This window comes from Homarus americanus, unplaced genomic scaffold (genome assembly GCF_018991925.1).
Source record: "Homarus americanus isolate GMGI-L3 unplaced genomic scaffold, GMGI_Hamer_2.0 scaffold367, whole genome shotgun sequence".
NCBI classification, from domain to species: domain Eukaryota; kingdom Metazoa; phylum Arthropoda; class Malacostraca; order Decapoda; family Nephropidae; genus Homarus; species Homarus americanus.
Genome location: NW_024743709.1, coordinates 509645 through 526060, shown reverse-complemented (window position 1 = coordinate 526060; position 16416 = coordinate 509645). Strand labels below are relative to the sequence as shown.

General features: G+C 44.7%; 1 protein-coding gene across 3 annotated transcripts in view; it reads right to left on the bottom strand.

Annotated features, from left to right (window-relative positions):
• LOC121877481 (myogenesis-regulating glycosidase-like) overlaps nucleotides 1-16416 on the bottom strand; it is a 36202-nt gene that overhangs the window by 19214 nt on the left and 572 nt on the right. For 2 of the 3 annotated variants that reach the window (XM_042383251.1, XM_042383252.1), the window contains exons 2-3: nucleotides 16311-16399; nucleotides 5353-5642 (exon numbers count right to left, since the gene is read on the bottom strand). In XM_042383251.1, the coding sequence (XP_042239185.1) occupies nucleotides 5353-5642; nucleotides 16311-16399 (379 nt within the window). Of the gene's footprint in view, nucleotides 1-2711; nucleotides 3294-5352; nucleotides 5643-16310; nucleotides 16400-16416 lie in introns of those variants that run through there. The other variant, XM_042383253.1, reaches the window with a different exon arrangement.

Here is a 16416-nt window from a genome sequence, read left to right as displayed (position 1 = left end):
GCGTCATACACAGGAGGGTGACCTGAAACACAACCCTGATATCTTTTAGACACGATTAACGAAACCATTACACCGTCTGTGGGAGATAGAGGGAGTGATAGGGTTGAGATAACGTGTACACAAAGCTCAGACTGGAGACGTAGAGAAAGAACCGCTAACAGTATCCCGAATGGTAAAAGGAATCACTTGAACCTGCTTGGGGCGTGCCATTGCTGACCCACGACCATGACCTGACCTCAATCACTCATGAAGGGAATAGTAGGTAGTACAGTATTTAAGTCTCGTCTCCTCACCCCTCTCTACTCCCTTCGTCTCCCCGGTACTCCTCATCTCGTCTTCCTCACTTGACTCTGAACAAGAAATGCTCGAGATAACAAGAGCTGTCAGGTCACTCTCCCAGATAACACTACAGTCATCTCAACCATCCAAAACAAGAATCGCCACATCTCACGGCTCTGTCTACACCGCCGCCGCCTGACACTCTTACAAACGAGCACAAATTGCGTGATGTGGGAGGCCAGGTGATGGAGGTGTGGTGGGAGTGGCCAAGTGATGGAGGTGTGGTGGGAGAGGCCAGGGTGGGAGGTGTGGTAGAATGAACATGTTAAAAGTTAATGCGAGAGTATGTATAAAGGTGTGTGTATTGTCAGGAACACTAGTGTGGTAGAATGAACATGTTAAAAGTTAATGCGAGAGTATGTATAAAGGTGTGTGTGTATTGTCAGGAACACCAGAACACAACAAAATACAAACAATACATCAATTTAAGGTGAAGAGAGTGAGAGAGATAGATGGCGGTGGACAAGGCAAGGCAGTGTGAGGTGAGACAGGGACGGGGCGGTGTTAGACAGGGAAGGGGCGGGGTGGGGCGGTGTGAGACAGGGCAGGGCATTGCGAAAACAGGCCGGGACAGTGCGAAGCGGTATGAGACGAGACGGGGTGGTGTGAGGCAGTGTGAAGCGGTGCGGGGACGGGTTTGAGGCGGAGTGGGGACGGGACTGGGCCCTGTACTAGGCAGTGTGAGGCGGTGCGGAGACGGGACAGTGCGGTGTGAGACGGGGCGGGGCGGGAACGAGACTGGAGCGCTGTATATAACTTGGTCACGAGCTACAGGCCGGAATTCTCACAATGTTCTCCCAGGTGTCTCGTATGTCTCCGCCCTCACACTCTCATCTCGAGTGTAAAGGGTCACTGGGGAGGTGCATGACGAGGAGGAACACACTCAGTAACCCTTTGAGGACGAGGGTTTTAAGTTTTATATCTCAAACCCTCGTCCTCAAAGGGGTTATTAACTCATACCCCCACCGTCCTCAAAGGGTTACAAATTAAACCTCGTCCTCAGAGAATAATCAATAAATTTACGAGGGGTCCATAATCTGTTCCCTACTGTACACTCTTTGAAGACTCGAGGGAAAATTTCGTCTGGCCCTGGGATTTTTGTCTTCTTTAGTTTATTTATCCTCTTAAGAACATCCTCTTTTCTGATAGCGATATTCTTTAATTTCTCTTCTTCCTTTCCCCTAAATATGAGTTCCACCTCTAGAATTTCCTCGTGAATTTCTTCTGTGAAAACTGATAAGAAGTAGTTGTTCAATGCTTTGCTTATTTCTTCACTGCCATTTATCACTTCTCCCCTCCCTAACTTTAAAGGCCCAACTTTGTCCTTGACTTTTGTTCTATATACCTGGAAAAATCCCTTGGGATTCGCCTTGGATTCACTTGCTATTTTGATTTCATAGTCTCTCTTTGCTTTCCTTACATTTTTCTTAACATTCCTAGATAGTTCATTATACCTATTTCTGAGCTGCTCCTCCCCTCCCTTTAATTTCTTATAAATTCCTTTCTTTATTCCTATGTCATGTTTAAGTTTTCTGGACATCCACCTTGGCTCATTCTTATTTGACCTAATTTTTCTGTATGGTATATTTTGTTCTTGTGTAGGATGTATGTGTGTGTGTGTGTGTGTGTGTGTGTGTGTGAACAAAGGAAAGTACATTAATCGCCAAGACAACAGGTGGAAAAACACGAGATATTTAACAAGAATACTTTAAATTAAAACAATAAGCGTAAGAAAAGGACACACAGCTAAATATTAAAATCACGTTAATGTCAATACAGTGAAAATATATACAGTACAGTCAGTAAACGTTTCCACTCAGTCTCTCTCAGTTCAAGTCTTCGCCATAAAGAACTTCCCTGTGTTAGAAGAGCCAGTGGTCACACAACACAACAACACTCACTGGTTTACAAAGACAAAAGAATATTGTCTAATTTTCTCACGTGGTGTTTGTCCTCTCTCTCTCTCTCTCTCTCTCTCTTATCAAGGTGTTCAGGATGGGGAACACATGATAAGGACAAGATCATTTAAATACGTCTATTGTTCTAAATGTAAATCTCGTTACTTGGATCACCTGAAGATTTAAGTCACCACAGCTTATTTCACCTGATGATTAAACACGCTAATGCTGCTTGGCGGATTATGATATGATAGGTTAGGTTAGGGTAGGATAGGATAAGTTAGGTTAGGTTAAAATGAATTTGATTTAGGTCAAGTTAGATTAAGTTGGATTAGGTTAGATCGAGTTAAGGCTAGAATTGATCTCAAGGTGAAATAAACTGGGGGAGGTTAATCTTCAGGTGACCAGGAAACTCTCGGCCATCCCTACGAGTGCTGCCTGCCTACACGACCATCTCCCTCCTCAGCGTCCTACCGTTTCTCCTCTTCAGCCATGGCAGCAACCTCCTGAGAAGGCGTCAACTCCACTTCAGCGTCCTCCAGGGTCACCGCCTCCCCCTCACCCTGAACTAAATCCTCATCAGGCGGTACATTGTCTCCACCATCAACAACCTCAATATCCTCAGAGGGCGGTGATTTCTTCTTCTTTACAACCGCGAAGGAAATGCGTTCAGTTTTAGTCTCATCTTCACACTCGATCGAAATATCTCCCGATGGTTGTTGAGTCTTGCCTGAGGTGTCCTTGGAAAGTTTAACATCTCTCTTAGCTACGACTAAAGTCTCTTGAGAAGGAGTAATGTCAGCCATGACTGAGATTTTCTCCGGTTTAATCTCCTTCTCAGCCATGATCTCTTATGGGTAAGGTAAATCTCCCGCTGAGTGGTAATGACTGGTGTTGTACTCCAGTAATCGTCTCGTGTGTCTTGACGGATGATGATGACAACTCCACTCCGCTAGACTAGACTATACACTCACTCACTCACTGTCATCACTGATTTTACAAGAGCAGGTAAACCACACACGCACTGGCTGTTGAAGAGCTCAGGTGTGTACTTCATAGGCATTTCCTTCATTATCACAGTTATCTCTTATCGTGACCATGTTCTTGCGCCCACATTCATAACCATAAATTATCTCAACCCTCACCCTCCCCTCCCCCACACACTTGTCTTCTGATCTATAAACCAAAATATCTCGAATTCTTAAGTGGTGTTGTGAGAGCGTACTGAATCTAACTGGCTCACCCAAGCTTCAACACGAGGATGGTAGCCAACATGACAATACTGTAAGCGCGGGTGTAATCTTTAAAACCCCTGAGCTTGTGGTTCCTACCTGACCAAGACTTATGACAGTGTACATATAGGTAATAACTGTGAGAAGAAAGGGGTGTGTGAGGAAATGGAGTAGAGAGGGGTGTTGTGGGGTAGAGAGGGGTGCTGTGGGGTAGAGAGGGGTGTTGAAGGGGATAGAGAGGGGTGTTGAAAGGAGAGGGTAGGGTTGAGAGGGGTAGTGAGAGATAGAGGTAAAATTGAGGTGAATTGAACCAACACGCGAGCCCTCACGAGTGTTTTAAGATAAAGTACAGTACGTATAAGATAGCCGTATAAGATAGCCCTAACCTAACCTAAGCTAAGGCTAACCTAATGTTTTCCTCAGCCATTCTTGTTGACTGCTTGGGCTGGTGATGGATGAGTCGTCCTTTCACCAGTACACAGGTAAACTTGGTGCAGTACAGAGCATCATTCACACAGTTGAGGCGAGGTGTGTGTGTGTGTGTGTGTGTGTGTGTGTGTGTGTGTCCCCAAAACAAGGTCATCAGGGTGGCTACATGTCTGTACAGGACCTACAGTACACTGGCCATGTTAGGTGAGAGTCGTCATCCTTATTCAATGTGAGTGAGGCTGCAAAGCTGTCTAAGGGCACTACCCACTGTTCACCTCACAGTCTCTCCTCCTCGTCCTGTATCTCTCATGCCAGTTCACGTGTTACATATAAGTTTTGTTTAGCTGCCCCGGCAACTCTGTAACTCACTCACTCACTGACGGAGAAGAATAATTCACACGATGACTGCTGTAACCAATTAAACCCACTTAATATGACCTTCTTAAATTAAACTTAACAAAATTTAAACCAATATATCTTAGGTTTATAAAATTAAGTTACTGTACGATACATGTTACTGAGGAATAATGCCAATAATTCACTCAGCGGCGAGGAAATGTGATCTTTACGTAGACAACTTGTATACGTCAGTCAACACGCCCAAGAGTAAACATCCCTCCATAAGTAAAAATAATGTATTGTTATTGTTTTACGTGAGTTATATCGCGTTGTTGTTTGTATAATGTCGTCTTGCTTCCTGTTATACTAATGGTGGTGTGGATGACGCTGTACCCAACATGTACTGTACTGGTGAGACACAACACCTTGGCGTCACCCTCAACTGCCTTACTTTCTCTTCCGGGGACACCAACCAACCTTACTGAAACATAAGTCACATTTACTGAGGACAAGACGCACACTACTGAGTCACCACACACACACACACACACACACACACACACACACACACACACACACACACACTCTGCTAGTTTCAGATTTTTAGATTTGCCCCGCCCGGAGGCTAGTTTATCTCTTGCTCTGGTGACTTGTATTACACAGTGCTGGCTGGTGAAGGTCAGCTCGGTCAGGAGAGGCACACACCTGAAGATGTTTACACACCTGAAAATGTTTATACGCCTCAAGATGTTTACACACCTGAAGATGTTTATATACCTGTGCATAGAGTAGTATCCCGAGTAGGTAAACAAATGATGATAGGTTTTGTAAGTAAAATCTCTGGATTAAGGAACCGTCTGAGGTGGCAACCCTATAGGAAGCGTTTAACATCATCAGTTATGCTATTCCTGTTTGGCCAACCGACCCCACCACCCATGGTATTGTGACCCTGCAGCCTCCCTCCCCCTCTGCTTCCTCACCTGTCCTCTCCTCACTTGTGTTCTACCTTACCTGTCCTTCCTTCACCTGTTCTCTCCTCACCCGTTGTTCCTTCCCATATAGTTAATCCTCCAACCTTTCCTCACCCGTCGCCCCCTCACCCGTCGCCCCCTCACCTGTTATGGTCGTTGTTGACGTAACTGGGGATAAAGAGAGTTCCTTCCTCCTCTTCCTCGTGCTTGGTGTCCTGGAAGATGATCCGTTGTTGAGGTTTGGGCTTTTCTAGTACCACAGGATTCTCACTCTGGCTCACCCCTTCCTTCCTCCTCTTGCTATTCTCTTCCCCTGTGTCTGTATCTTTGTCCTTGCGCTGGAGGGCGGGAGAGTGGTTGCTGTCGACGGAGAGGCGCTTCGGGAGGACTGCTACTGAAGTGACACTCGGCAGCAGCTGACACGTCTCCTCCTCCTGTAAACACACCAACACATACATGTTAGTTCTCGCCTTTTGATGACACCCCATGGCAAGTGACACCCTATGACAAGTGACCCTCCATGGCAAGATGACACCCCATGGCAAGTGACACTCCATGGCAAGTGACGCCCCATGGCAAGATGACAACCCTATGGCAAGTGACACCCTATGACAAGTTGTAACGAGTTGATACCCACTTTTTATTGGACAAACGCCGCACCATCAGACAAAACAACAATATCTCATCAGTATATAGATGGGGTAAAGACACAGTAGCGTGGGTGTACGGTCCAGCACAGTAAGTAGGCAGGTGCAACACAACCCCTGCCAGGTGTCAGCTGACTTAAAACAACACGTGTGTGGGGGGGACACCTGGCGCTCTGCTGCTGGGGGTAGTGGTGATGGTGGTAGTGTCAGGGTGGTGGTGATGGTGGTAGTGTCAGGGTGGTGGTGGTGAAGATGGTGGTATTGGAGTGGTGGTGTTGGTGGTCAGGGTGGTGGCTGGGATGGTAGAAGTAGTAGGTAGTAGTAGTAGTAGTGTCGAGGTCGTATTTTACGTTAAAAAATAAATAAACGACAATTACGTGTGTACCATATCTTAAAACGTCCACTAAATAAACAGACATATATTTATTCCAGTAAAAATAGTCACATGAGTCGACATAGGCAAGGAAAGATTGGCAGAGCGTGTCGATTCCACCAAAGATAGACCAACTGAGTCCGCTTAAACCTTACTACCATCCATCATCATTTTGGTTTAATATGTAATCTACCTAAACTATCACACCGTAAACTTAGAAAGTCTTCATTATATCCAAGTATTAAGACAAAGTACTACAGTAAGACACCCTTGATCTGCCGTGTTATCAAAGCCTGTGTGTGTGTGAGGTCTCGGGTACAAGATTATCTGGTAATACTGCAGTCAAGGGAGAATGGGTGAGGGGTAACTGAGATAAATTATAGCATATACAGTATCTCCTTCCCAAACTATAGGAGGCAAGGCTGGTGAAAATGATCGAAGGATAATATCAATAATCATAGACAAAAGGACAATATATACATTTTACCGAATAAAGGGAGACGCAGATAAGAGGTGATAAAGAGAGGAGAATGAAGAAGAAAACTAAGGTAACCTAATACATCCTCTCCTCCTTCGTCACCTTCCACCTAATATCTTAAGATTTTACTCAAGTTTACATGAATACTACTTTAGGGTCCACACACACACACACACACACACACAATATAATCATAAACAAAGCTATTGACCTCGGGCTTCGGAGAAGTCTCATACCATGGCTTACAGACTTCCTCAGTGACCGACGCCAAGCTGTACGCTTCCGAGGGGCTGTCTCCACCTTTCAGTCACTCACCTGTGGCGTCCCCCAAGGCACCAAGATGGGACCACTCTGCTTCCTTATGCTCATCAATGATGCCCTAAGAGAAACCCCTGCTCGCTGGAAATATGTCGACGACTCCACCATTGGGATCAGCGTCAACAATTCCGCTCCCAACTATACCGCCCTTCAGGATTTATTGAACAGTCTCCAAAACTGGGCCACCAACAACCATGTCACCATCAACCATACCAAGACAATGGTTATGCACATCAACCTCTCCTCCGACATTGTCCCACCTCCTTCCATTACCCTAGGTCCGAACACACTCCAGGTTGTAGATTCCACGAAGCTCCTCGGCGTCACCATAGACAACAAACTAAATTGGAAACCACACGTCAGTGAAGTTGTCAAATCCTCCAGTTTCCGTCTCCACCTCCTCCGCCGACTCAAGTCCCTCGGAGTTCCTGCACACGAGCTCCTCAGTGTATACACAACATTCATACTTCCCAAGCTCACCTATGCCTCCCCCACCTGGTCTTCCTCCCTAAATGCCACACAACGTAAACACCTAGAAAAAGTGCAAAAGAGGGCATGCAAGATTATTCTCTCCCCTTCCTACTCCACATATCAAGAAGCGCTCAACACACTGACCCTTTCGACTCTCACTGACCATCACCACGGCCTCATCTGCAAATTTGGTAAGAAGCTTCTACACCATCCCCGACACCGGCCCCTACTACCACCTGAGATCCCCTGTCCGAGAATTGCTGTTCGACACCACAACCGCATCCAGCCCATACGTGCACGAACTGATCGCTATAAGAACAGCCCAGTCCCAACCATTGTAAAAATTATCAATAACATGTAATAAATCAGTGTATTCACTCCCAGTAAACACTGCTCCCTACACTGTCACTATGTTGAAATGAACTGTATTTTGAGCTGATCCCCATCTAAGTTACTATATGTCTTATTTGTGTCACTTATGTCACTTGTATATTATTTGTAATTCGTAACCCATTCCCCAAATATGTAACTGTATATTTTCAGCCTTCTGGCTGCCAAGCTCTATCAATAAACCGTTAATTATTATTATTATTATTATTATTATTACACACACACACACACAGTAACCTTGCTCTCTGGGAGGGGGGGGGGTTGCAATACACCTGAAAAATAGAAATAAAAGCAGGTGGTGATGACAGGCCGCTACACCTGGTACACATGACTAAATACCTGACCCATTAAGCACTACACACCTGCTAACACAACACCTTCAGGCACTACACTTCCTCTCGTGAGAATACACATCTGCAGGACCTACACACCCGGGAACACTAGACCTGCTGGAATAGGTTGATTACACATATAAGTAGTAATATCAAACTCATTTACCACCCACCACCACCACACTACCTTATACTACACACCCACCACCACCACACTACCTTATACTACACACCCACCACCACCACACTACCTTATACTACACACACTACCACACACCACCACACTACCTTATACTACACACCCACCACCACCACACTACCTTATACTACACACCCACCACCACCACACTACCTTATACTACACACCCACCACCACCACACTACCTTATACTACACACCCACCACCACCACACTACCTTATACTACACACCCACCACCACCACACTACCTTATACTACACACCCACCACCACCACACTACCTTATACTACACACCCACCACCACCACACTACCTTATACTACACACCCACCACCACCACACTACCTTATACTACACACCTACCACCACCACACTACCTTATACTACACACCTACCACCACCACACTACCTTATACTACACACCTACTACTCACTACCTTATACTACACACCTACTACTCACTACCACACTTTACTCACACAAAACAAACTGATGCAATTCCCTCCACACCTGTCCAGCTGACGTCTGCAATTCTACAGCATTAACAACAAGAGGTGGTCAATACTCCGATAAGCTTAAACAACAGGAGTTCCTTATAGATTAAATTGTTGAAGAATAAATACTCCCAACACATCCGCTGGGTCGACCTTTCTCTCTCTCTCTCTCTCTCTCACCTTCACCGCTGTCTGACACATCCGCCATTCACCACACTGCTTAAAAGTTCACTCCTCATATTTAGTTTTTTCAATGTATTTATATATTTCAGCTAATTAAGTCTTTAACAATGCACTATAAATAAACAACTATTAAAAAACACTGAGAGCAAGTCTTCCGTAACACGAATTAAAACGTAAAATAAGTGATTCAGTGAAGTCAATCGAAAGTTTGTTGGATGCGACGAACTGTGTCTGGTATATAAACAAACCTCTGCGTTGCGTCGCCATGGTCACCAAACATTGATTTTATGTTCATTAATTCCTTATTTGAGGGTAAGTGAGGCTAGCCACTTAGACTCAGTAGAATTTCAACACTATTATGACCACCAACTTTGCCCCCCCTGTTACTTATGTGAGGCAGGAGAGGAAGAGGAAGGAAGGGAGGAAGGAAGGGGAGAGGAGGTGGTGGGGGACAGCGGGTCAGGAGGTGTAAGGTCAGAAAATCAATCCCATCCTCCGGGGTAAATTCTCAAGCCTCCAGAAACTACCCCGGAGTAGTTTCTGGATACTACTCGCTGTATAGGGTAGATTATGACAGAATCTACCTCTACCTCACTGAATCTACCTGCACCTCCCAAAATGTCATGTGAGCTAGATGTGGAGATTCAATACTATGTGAGAGAGAGAGAGAGAGAGAGAGAGAGAGAGAGAGAGAGAGAGAGAGAGAGAGAGAGAGAGAGATAGGACACCTGCCGAATTATCATTTTTTCTTTATCAGTTCCTATTTTCTTTTATTATATACATTGTTGTTATCGTAGTTATTATTTGCAATCAATGTTATTGGGTTTTTTACAAGATGTTATTGTTGTTATTGATATTGTTATTTATAGTGTCGATGGAACATTACCTTACTGAGCTATACCTTGAACACCTAGCCTCCACACCTGCCGTACACACACACACACACACCTTAGCGAGTGACAGCATCAACACATAAAGACCCTGTGACCGTGTTGATGTAGGAGGGGCACCTGTCTCGCGCGCCCATGACTCATCACCTACCTCCCCACCTGGCCAGCTGACACACACACACACACACACACACACACACACACACACACGTACATAAATAGCTTCACCATACCCAACAGAAAGCGACTGGAACCTTTAAGGGAGGCAGCCCTTCCCTAGCTATTATATCTGAAGGTGGGAGTGTTTGTACCGCCTCTTACTGATGGATGAAATAACATACTGTGTGTGTGTGTGTGTGTGTGTGATTAGTTCGTGGTTGATGTTTCGACTTTGTGGGCTTATTTAGTACTCTATCTATCTATCTATCGTACAGGAAGTTTAGATCGAGACAAAAAATAATAATCAGGTCAGAAGGAAATTGTCGATGTGTCTCAGGCGATTAAGAAACAGTAAACATGACTGACTTTTACGACACCAGAGGTACCATGACCGTGTTCCTCTGTATCAACGGCGTCAAACACGACGAGAGAATTACTGTAGTTCCAAAAGTTCGTCAATAATGTATAAAACCGTGACAGCATCCCTTCCCACCCCTCTCCCCTTATTGTTCTTACCTCACCTCACCTTACCCCTCCTCTCAAGGGGATGGAGTGAGGGGGTTCAGGGGTAGGAAGTGAGGGGGTTTAAGAGGAAGGGAGGAATGGGGAAGTTCAAGGGAAAGGAGGGAGTGGGAGGGGGAGGGAGGCATCGTGCGAGAGAGGAAAGTAGAGACTAGAGAGTGAGGGAAGGAGGGTTGGGGGGGGGTAGGGAGGCATCATACAATAGAGGGTGAACAAGGGAGGTGTGGGTGTGGAGGTACAAGTCGTGCATCTCTCTGACCTCCTCCCTCCCTCACCCTCCCCCACAAGCCGCCGTAACCAGTCCCATTTCTCAGTCAAGGCCACGCTTACGCCTCTACGAGTCACCTCAAACACAAGTAACTGGACCCTGTACCTGGCGGCTATACCTTGTTACTGATTATTCCCATTAACACACACACACCAGAGGACGAGTTACTGCACCGCGTGAACACCACACCACCCAGTGACCCCATGACCACGTGAGGTCCTTCCTATCAACACCCGAGGACGAGTTACTGCACCACGTGAACACCACACCACCCAGTGACCCCATGACCACGTGAGGTCCTTCCTATCAACACCCGAGGACGAGTTACTGCACCGCGTGAACACCACACCACCTGGTGTCCCCATGACCAGTCCAGGCCCGGGCCATGAACTGTAAACTAAAATAATTTGTATGTTCAATCATTGTTCCTTCTTCTTTCAGTAATGAAAGCTTTTGTTAAACGACCTACCCACCCCATGTCTTTGTATATAATAAGTCATTTTTGTCCAATGTATATTTTCGGGCTGCAGAACTTTTTCAATATCGATATATATATATATATATATATATATATATATATATATATATATATATATATATATATATCTGTTATAACTGTCACGAGTAATATAGTTTAGGTAAATAATAATAAGCTAGCGAAGTGTTGTGATATATAAGTAAATGGTGAGATAATATACGTCGTTGTAAGGCAAGGCTCTGTACCCACATCTTCAAAGCACCATAATAACCCAGCCAGCCTTGCTCAATCATTTCTCTGACACACACACACACACACACACACACACACACACACACACACACACACACACACACACACACACACACCATGTTCTGTTACGTTTCCTCTATGTTGTGTTGTGTCTACAAGTAAGGTACATGTCTGAGACCAATGTGAGGACGAAAGACGCGTTCATGGTAGTTACACTGAAGAATGGTGCAATGGAGAATAATAGAGTAACGGTGCAATGGAGAATGGTACAAGTATTGATAAGAGCCTAAGCGTGACCCCTCGGCAGATCAATTTCAGCTGTCAAGGAACTCCCTCCCCTCTGACGTCATCATATGTGTCACGTATTTCAAGGACTAACAGACGCAACTGAAAAGACGGACACGGACGCCGTAATGTATTGGAGCATATGACACGGACGCTTACTTAACTGGAGAATATGACACGGACGCTTTAGTATATTGGATCATATGACACAGACGCTTTAATGTACTGGAGCATATGACACGGACGCCTTAATGTACTGGAGCATATGTCACGGACGCTTACTTAACTGGAGCATATAACAAGGACGTTTTAGTGTATTGGATCATATGACACGGACGCCTTAATGAACTGGAGCATATGACACGGACGCCTTAATGTACAAGAGCATATGACACGGACGCCTTAATGTACTGGAGCATATATATCACGGACGCCTTATTACTTGGTAGCATAGGACTCTACAATACATGGGTGACTGTTTGATAGCTGCCTACCTACTACCTAACCTAACGTAACCTAATCACATGTGCCCGTCACCAAACAACACCACAACACGTACCAAACACCACAACACGTATCAAACACCACAACACGTACCAATCAATACCACAACACGTGCCCATCAATACCACAACACGTACCTAACACCATAACACGTACCAAACAACACGTACCTAACACCATAACACGTACCAAACACAATACGTACCTAACACCATAACACGTACCAAACAACACAACATGTACCAAACAACACCACAACACGTATCAAACACCACAACACGTACCAATCAATACCACAATACGTACCCATCAATACCACAACACGTACCTAACACCATAACACGTACCAAACACAACACGTACCTAATACCATAACACGTACCAAACAACACCACAACACGTATCAAACACCACAACACGTATCAAACACCACAACACGTACCCATCAACACCACAACACGTACCCATCAATACCACAACACGTACCCATCAATACCACAACACGTACCCATCAATACCACAACACGTACCCATCAATACCACAACACGTACCCATCAATACCACAACACGTACCCATCAATACCACAACACGCACCTAACACCATAACATGTACAGTCGGCCACAAGAATAAGTATGCACCTCCGGTTCGTGTTTGAGACAAAATATCTGGTAACACTGTCCTGAACAGAACAGACAAAATTACAAAATGACCTGTAATTTATGTTTAATTCCTACATATGTGTTATAAATACATTTGTTGTGAATGTTTTACTAGTGTCTCGTGTTTATATTACGAGTAATATATTGTATCCAATGGTAGTAAACTTGTTGCCGAATGGGATTGCAGTTATCGTACAGCTCTCTCTCCTCCTCCCCCCACTTTTTCTCTTACCCTACTTTTTTTATTGATGTTTGGATTAGTAAAGGAAGGAAGAGAAGTAAATAGAAGAATAAGGAAAGGGAAACAGAAAATAGTTCGAGATAATAGGCGGGGGGAGCTGAGTTTCATCATGCGTCTGGATGCGCAGTTTCAACGTTACCAGACCATTTTCGGACCTTACAGCTACAGTGTGTATACTCCTGTGGCCGACTGTACCAAACACTACCACAACACGTACCCATCAACACCACAACACGTACCCAACACCACAACACGTACCCAACACCACAACACGTACCGAACACCACAACACGTACCGAACACCACAACACGTACCAAACACCACAACACGTACCCAACACCACAACACGTACCCAACACCACAACACGTACCCAACACCACAAAAATCATACACAGGCACAAAGATCCACCTTCTGTTATAATGTCATCAGGCCAGACACCACAGTAACCTTGGTCTGTCTGCTGCAGTTCTGGGTCACCGCCGGGAGTATAAATGTGTCCAGTATTAAAGAAAGTCATCGAAAGAGAATTGTTAGATAGGGATATGATTTAAAATATGGGGGTGTATGTATGTATGTATGTATGTATGTATGTCGGATAACGTGAACTCAAAACCAAACAGTGGTTCCTTTCTCTGTCGCTTACTGAGTCCTCCTGTTGTTTATATATACGTCATGATACATATATACACATTATATATATATATGTATACTATATACATTTATAATTATATAGTGAAGTTACCTATACATTTATACTACGTACCTTATAGTAGGGTTATATATCACTGAATGGTGTCCACGCTGCACTGACTTCAAAATATGTACTAATTTCCCGCTCACTCATTAAAAGGTAATATTAATTTATCCTTTACCTCCTGTACTACACTCACCCGCGAGCGTCACTACACACCTAGAGAGGCACTAGCGACGAGCACTTAGTGGAGACCAATACTGTCTATTCAAAGGTAAAAGCGACACTGTCTCCTCTCACGGTCTCCACGCGTCGACATTCACTACCCACCCACTGTTACCACCTCCTCCTCGCCACTACACCTCTTCCCTCCCTACACTCCCCGGTCACTATCCACCCCATTCTAGTCACCTACTACCTAGATAGCCTTAACTTAGTCAATAGAAAGATATTGTAAATATAAATAGGATAGTTTTTGGTTATTGGTTGTGGTAGATGGGTTGTAGGGTAGGGCAGGTCGCTGGTGTTGGTAATACAGTAGTGTGCCAACTACCTCGAGTTCTCGTGTCCCTGTACTAACACACACACACGACTACTGCCAGCTGAAGTCCTCTCCACCCTGAGTACTGTCCACCACACACACACACACACACACACACACAAACACACACACACACTCCACGCACTTTCAACATCCCCAATGAGTGTCCATTAAGTGTTTTGATAGTATCCTGTGAGTGTGGCGCCGAGGATGTAAGTAGTTGGTGTGTGTGTGTGTGTGATCTCTAATCAATCTGGGAATTAGTATACAGTACACACACACACACGGGGGACAGAGAGAGACCGCATCAATACTCCTTACCTTAGTGACGGTATGCAAATGCAGTTCTTTTTAACCCGACAGAGTTGCAGGAGGCGGTATATATATATATAGGTCATGTAGCAATATAAAGATGTTACAAGTGACGACGTTTAAATAACCATAGCAACGAGAATGTAACAGTAGTACGAAAGTAACAATATAAACAAACAGAAAGTAGCAATATAAACAAAGTAACATAAACAAACAGAAAGTAACATTATAAACAAAGTAACATTATAAACAAAAAAGTAACATTAAACAAACAGGAAGTAACATAAACAAAGTAACAATATAAACAAAGTAACATTATAAACAACAAAGTAACAATATAAACAAATAGAGTAACAATATAAACAAATAGAAAGTAACAATATAAACAAGTGCCTCATCCAAGACTCATAAGCTAAACGAGTCTAATAAACAAATTCTAGTGTTTGCAGCTGAGGGCGGATGTGGAGGTGGTGGTGTGGGTGTTGGTGGTGTGGGTGTTGGTGGAAGAGGGAGGAGATAAGGAGTGGGTGGAAGAGGAGGGCGGGAGATTAGGAGTGGGTTGGGGGTAGGCGGGAGGTGCTGCTGGGGCGGGAGGGTTAAAGCAGCCGCCACAATATAATGGCGTTGGCTTGATGTTAGTTCGTGTAGTGTTATGGTGGAGGGTGTGAGAGATTCTTGGTTGGATCTCATTGCTCATCAGAGAGAGAGAGAGTACAAGATGAACTAGAGAGTCGGGCGATTGAATTTTCCTTGTAAGAGAAAATGTATAAATCCACGTGTCTGGTCAATGTACAGTAAACCCCCCAAAAAAAGGTCCAAAAGTAAGGCTGGGACTCGAACAATAGTAGATACATTAACAATTACACAAAAGAAGCCATGCACAATGAGTTAGGAAGCCACAGTGAGTTAGTGAGCCAAGGTTAACAGGTTGTATTTTGTGATGTATCGGTGGGGTCAGTTTGGGCATGTAGCGATGGGTCAGGGAGAGGGAGTGTCGGGGGAATGAGGGGAGAAATGGGAGAGGTGTGGGAGGGTGAGTAAGATAGGGGTGAGGAAGATGGAAGGACGGGGGAGGGGTGGCGGGAGAGGGGTTGTGTAACAGGTTACCCCAACACATGTTCATGTGTCAAGTCTCACAAGTGTGGGTGACGTTACACATGTTACGCTCACCTGTCGTTCCAATCATTCACCTCTCTCTCTCAAACTAGCGAGACACGTCAGCAGAGACATTTTGAGATGTCGTAGCCTCCACATTTCGAATTCTTAACTTTGGTCAAGTCAATTGTCCCCCCCACCCCCCGTAAATAGAATATCAAAGAGCACAGCTATTTACGGCACGACAGTTAAATTAACCACTGGATGGGAGGAGGAACACGAACACTTGACGAGGTAAAGACAGCAACACTCACCTTTTCAGTATCCAGTTCGTTCTCTGTAGGGGGGACGAAGAGCAGTGAAAGACGCCTCTGCCACACTGGCTCCTTGTCATCCTCTTCGTCTGTAACACCAAACAAA